Below are 6000 nucleotides of genomic sequence, written 5' to 3'. Positions count from 1 at the left end.
TGTGTGTGTGTGTGTGTGTGTGTGTGTGTGTGTGTGTGTGTGTGTGTGTGTGTGTGTGTGTGTGTGTGTGTGTGTGTGTGTGTGTGTGTGTGTGTGTGTGTGTGTGTGTGTGTGTGTGTGTGTGTAGTCTCTTACAGGCTTTGCCTTGGTAGTGAGCAGTGATGGGATGGTATTTTATGCCTCTTCAACCATTGTGGACTATCTGGGATTTCATCAGGTGAGTTAAACGTCTCAAATATATTTTACACATACAAAGCTGAAGAAAACATGTATCAACTGACAGACTAGTTGGCAGCGTCTTCTTCAACTGCAACATTTCCCTGAGAAAGTAGGTGTGTTGTACTCAGCCGGTGTTTTTTAGGAGCCCAACTTATCATGTTTTTGACTAATTGTCAGTCATCCAATGTCCTCCTGCCTGAGGCCGAGGTAACCTGAATCCATGAAACTATTTCAGGAATTTAGGCACCTGACAGCAAACACAGCCAGTATGAAAAATGCCAAAACAATGGTAATATTGATCAATTTCTTGTTGTGGTCTTGTTGTCTGATGAATATTCAGTTTTAGGTAATATTGATATTGATAATCATACTAATTAATATATTATATCTCAACCTCCGCTGTTTGGACAGGAAGTTACTGCTCCCCACCAAGAGATATTCTGTCCGGCACATTACCTTAAAATTGCAAATAGTTGTGTTTTTGTACAGATAAAAGAGATGTTAATTAGTGAGCTTTAGAAGTGCTGGTAGGTGGATTTTCATTTGGAGATGTTTCCACTTGATTCCAGTCCTTATGCTAGGCTAAGCTAAGCAGCTGCTAGCTTCTTATTTACAGTAAGTCATGAAAATGGTATGATCTTCTAATCTCATCCTCTCTCTCTTATTTACCAAAAAGAGTTCTTTAATAGCTTGGATGCATTATAAAATAAATTTAGTATCAAACAGGTGTCATCATTTACATTATAAGAGATATGCAACACCTAGTTATATCCATTTTTCAAAAGGTAAGCTAATAAATCCACTCCTGGGAAGCCTCTCACGTCGCCCCTTCTCAAAGTAAACAAGTGTCAGAGGTCTCCGCTATCATTCAGAAAGTTCACTATTTCCCTTTTTCACCCGCAGACGATGTTTTCTCTTCCATCCATCCCTTTCTACTTTCTTTCCTTCCCATGCTACGGCTAATGAGTCAGAGTAAAAGTCTCTCTTTCAGTCTGCCTGATAACTCTATCTAGAGGGGCAGACTGAACCCTTTAAGTCACAGCTAAGAGGCCATAGGAAGGTGAAGACCCCCGTTTCATCCTGAGATACACACTGTGGGTGTCGGTGTGTGTGCGGGCACTGATAAGTCACCAACGGTTTAGCTTCCTTCCTCTCCGGCAGCTATACCCAGCCAGCCATTAATTATGGATGATGTCAACACAGGCTTGCCTGTACTGCGATGCTAAAATCATCTCCCTCCTTCAAAACCATGAATAAAGTGATTTTCACTGTTAAAATCCCTCCTTTGCCCTCATGTCTGCTCTCACACACACACACACACACCTACACACACACAGCACATTGACACTTTGGGGGTGGAAATTATTCTGCTACAGCGCTCCCACTTGGCTTACAAGCAGACAGGGGCAGTAACCCAGCGCCATGAAATCGACATGCGAACCACAGCGGTCTGAAAGATCCTTCCACAGCGTGTGTCTGTGCGCACATGAGTGTACGAGTGTGTGTGTGAGCAGGGTGGCATGGGAGCAAGTGGAGACAGACAAAGGAAATTAAAACCGTCAATTGCATAAAATGTGTGTGTGCATATGTAAAAGGAAAACTGTAGTGTATGCAGTGGGTACGGAAAGTATTCAGACCCCTTTAGATTTTTCACTCTTTGTTTCATTGCAGCCATTTGCTAAAATCAAAAAAGTTCATTTTATTTCTCATTAATGTACACTCAGCACCCCATCTTGACAGAAAAAAACAGAAATGTAGAAATTTTTGCAAATTTATGAAAAAAGAAAAACTGAAATATCACATGGTCATAAGTATTCAGACCCTTTGCTGTGACACTCATATTTAACTCACATGCTGTCCATTTCTTCTGATCCTCCTTGAGATGGTTCTACTTCTTCATTGGAGTCCAGCTGTGTTTAATTAAACTGATTGGACTTGATTAGGAAAGGCACACACCTGTCTATATAAGACCTTACAGCTCACAGTGCATGTCAGAGCAAATGAGAATCATGAGGTCGAAGGAACTGCCCAAGGAGCTCAGAGACAGAATTGTGGCAAGACACAGATCTGGCCAAGGTTACAAAAGAATTTCTGCAACACTCAAGGTTCCTAAGAGCACAGTGGCCTCCATAATCCTTAAATGGAAGAAGTTTGGGACGACCAGAACTCTTCGTAGACCTGGCCGTCCAGCCAAACTGAGCAATCGTGGAAGAAGAGCCTTGGTGAGAGAGGTAAAGAAGAACCCAAAGATCACTGTGGCTGAGCTCCAGAGATGCAGTAGGGAGATGGGAGAAAGTTCCACAAAGTCAACTATCACTGCAGCCCTCCACCAGTCGGGGCTTTATGGCAGAGTGGCCCGACGGAAGCCTCTCCTCAGTGCAAGACATATGAAAGCCCGCATAGCCCGCACAGACTATGAGAAATAAGATGCTCTGGTCTGATGAGACCAAGATTGAACTTTTTGGTGTTAATTCTAAGCGGTATGTGTGGAGAAAACCAGGCACTGCTCATCACCTGCCCAATACAATCCCAACAGTGAAACATGGTGGTAGCAGCATCATGCTATGGGGGTGTTTTTCAGCTGCAGGGACAGGACGACTGGTTGCAATTGAAGGAAAGATGAATGTGGCCAAGCACAGAGATATCCTGGAAGAAAACCTCTTCCAGAGTGCTCTGGACCTCAGACTGGGCCAAAGGTTCACCTTCCAACAAGACAATGACCCTAAGCACACAGCTAAAATAACAAAGGAGTGGCTTCGGAACAACTCTGTGACCATTCTTGACTGGCCCAGCTAGAGCCCTGACCTAAACCCAATTGAGCATCTCTGGAGAGACCTGAAAATGGCTGTCCACCAACGTTCACCATCCAACCTGACGGAACTGGAGAGGATCTGCAAGGAAGAATGGCAGAGGATCCCCAAATCCAGGTGTGAAAAACTTGTTGCATCATTCCCAAGAAGACTCATGGCTGTACTAGCTCAAAAGGGTGCTTCTACTCAATACTGAGCAAATGGTCTGAATACTTATGACCATGTGATATTTCAGTTTTTCTTTTTTAATAAATTTGCAAAAATTTCTACATTTCTGTTTTTTTCTGTCAAGATGGGGTGCCGAGTGTACATTAATGAGAAATAAAATGAACTTTTTTGATTTTAGCAAATGGCTGCAATGAAGCAAAGAGTTAAAAATTTAAAGGGGTCTGAATACTTTCCGTACCCACTGTATATAGTTCATATTTAAGACTACGAGCTATGCTATGCTAACAGCTCTGCGAAGCTGCACACAGCAACAGTGGAGTTTTGAGCTAAACGCTAACATCAGCATGCTAACATTCTCACAATAGCAATGCTAACATGGTGAAGATAAACAGGTCAAATGTTTACAGTGTTCACCATCCTAGTGCAGCGTGTTAGGATGCTAACATTTGCTATTTCGCACTAAACACAAAGTACAGTTGAGGCTGTGTGATAAGTTTGGAGGTACTGGACAATTTTAAGCTGGTGGTGCTGGATGAAAAATCAGGGGATTTCCTCCGGGGACCTTGTATTTCTGTACAGAATTTCATGGCAATCCATCCGATATTTGTTGAGATGTGTCAAATTCAATCAAAATTCACCAAGTCACACCAATGCAACCACACAATATGTTTTTATTTTACAGAACATAGCAGTAACGGTAATGTAAGTTCTGTTCATACTGCCAATTGTTCATCAATATTTTTGAGTTAACAAATGCAAAAACATACTTTACATGCTCAAGAGAAAGAGCCAAAGCAGTTTGTGTGATATGGTCATGTTTGACCAGAGGCAGACGATCACTGTTTATCTATACATCAAATTAAAATCAAGTAGTTCTCTGTACTTGTACTACGGGCTAAAATACAGGTGACTTTAAATACAAACTGTTCTATTTGAGAAACCTAAGAATGAATGAGTTGTTGACAGTCTGTCCTTGCAGTACATAAAAGAAGTACTCACGGATCACCATGTTATATTTCAGAGACTGTCCCCAAAACATTCTCTTAGTCTTTCCCACATTTCTCGCAAATAAGATATTGGTTGTTTTTAAGCCACATAGTTTGCCTCTAAGGCCTTGACAACATGTCACATAATTTTGAGCCCACAATTGTAGTCAGAAGGACACTTATCCCTAATATACCACAGGAAAAAAAGAAAAGAGAACGCTTCACTAAGTAGCACCACAAGAAAGCCCCGGAGAACAGCAGAAAACCTCCACTGGCCTTTGATCCCATTTGTTAGCCTTTGAAGGTCAGCGAAAATATCACTTATTCTCTTTTCTTTTCCCCCTCTTCTTTTCCTCCCTGCGTTTTTTACGAGAAACATAAACAATAGTCACTCGATCCGTCTGTCTGCCTGACTGCCAGTAGGGAACAAAAACCACAGGCCGAAGAGCCCGCCGAAGACGGTGGGAACAGATTGTGTTTTCAGAGGCAGGCGATCAAAAACCCTCGCGTGCCACCAGTGTGGAAATTATGGAGAGAGTGCAGGGAGGAGGGAAGAGGAGAAGGTTGAACGTTTTAGTGAGGAATCTGTCATGGAATGACAGAAAGCAAAGCTATTGCTGGAAAAGAGCGAGAGGCATGACGAGAGTGGGCTGGAACCCCGCTCACTCTGTGTGTGAGTGTGTGCGCGTGTGTGTGTGTGTGTGTGGATGGGGAGGGCAAGCTGGGCTGGACTGCTGTTCCAGAGCCGGTGTCACGCGATGTTTGACAAACACAGCTGCCCTCGCTGGCCCTACAGCGGCCCTTAGACTGTTACAGTACTAAGTAAATGTTCCTGTGTGTGTATGTGCAAAACATATCTATTGATGCAGTGTGCATGTACTGTATGTTTCCGGGGACTTTGTGTGTAGAGTATGGTCCTTATGAGTGTATCGGAGGAAGTTAACATGCTTCCTGGGAATCCTGAGGCAGGCTGAGTGTATCAGAGCAGCAATAGCAGGAATCCCCCGTCTAAACAGTGTCCACCAGCTGCACTGATGGCAGCACAACGCAGTCCAAAGTCAGTCTGCTGCAATCTCATGTTTCTGAAGACTTTCATGAGATGACAAAACAAAGAGTCTAAAACTGGAAATGTCCTTTCCTTGACAAACGTACTAAATGCCGTTCAATTTTCCCCGGCAGACTGACGTGATGCACCAGAATGTGTTTGACTACATCCACATAGACGACCGCCAGGAGTTCAGACGCCAGCTCCACTGGGCCATGTGTCCTCCACAGGGGAATTCGGCACACCAGGACGGCCAGCTAGCTGCAGGGACCGGTGGGTAGCTTACTGGGAAGGGATGAACCAGTTCCCTTGGGCAAACTGTTGGGTTGAAATGTGGATATGGGTTTGATCACAGACATTCTTTATTACATTTTTTAATTTTGAAGTTCTGGTAGTTACTCTTGAGATCTAGAGTATGTCTATCTCCCATTGTAGGTTTGCCACAAAATTTGCAGCTGAAATTAAACTCTTCTTCTTCACCTCCTCCATCTGTCTCCATTACATTTCAGGTGAGGACTTTGTAGTGAGCAGCCTGTTCCATTCTCCGGAGGCAGGGGGAGTTCCTCCTGAGCTCTCCTGCTTTCTCAACAGGTGTTTCATTGCCAGAGTCCGATGCCTCTTGGACAGCACCTCCGGATTCTTGGTGAGTGGTCGGAACAGTTCGTTTTCAATTAACGCATTAACGTTTACGTAGAAAAGTGCAGAGATATGCAATGAAAATTAAACCATGGAGTAAATGTTGCCCACTTTCTGGGAGAAGACCCAGGCCTAT

The 6000-nt window shown here is 43.5% G+C and overlaps 1 protein-coding gene across 5 annotated transcripts in view; it reads left to right on the top strand.

Moving 5' to 3' along the window:
* ahrra (aryl-hydrocarbon receptor repressor a) overlaps window positions 1-6000 on the top strand; it is a 55840-nt gene that overhangs the window by 43477 nt on the left and 6363 nt on the right. For all 5 annotated transcript variants that reach the window (XM_031872332.1, XM_031872331.1, XM_031872335.1 and 2 more), the window contains 3 exons: window positions 128-217; window positions 5363-5501; window positions 5738-5871. In XM_031872332.1, coding sequence (XP_031728192.1) covers window positions 128-217; window positions 5363-5501; window positions 5738-5871 — 363 coding nt within the window. The remainder of the gene's footprint in view (window positions 1-127; window positions 218-5362; window positions 5502-5737; window positions 5872-6000) is intronic.

The sequence above is a fragment of the Anarrhichthys ocellatus genome, unplaced genomic scaffold, assembly GCF_004355925.1.
Source record: "Anarrhichthys ocellatus isolate YVR2014 unplaced genomic scaffold, GSC_Weel_1.0 scaffold63, whole genome shotgun sequence".
Taxonomy (NCBI): Eukaryota; Metazoa; Chordata; class Actinopteri; order Perciformes; family Anarhichadidae; genus Anarrhichthys; species Anarrhichthys ocellatus.
This window is presented reverse-complemented; position numbering and strand designations above follow the sequence as displayed.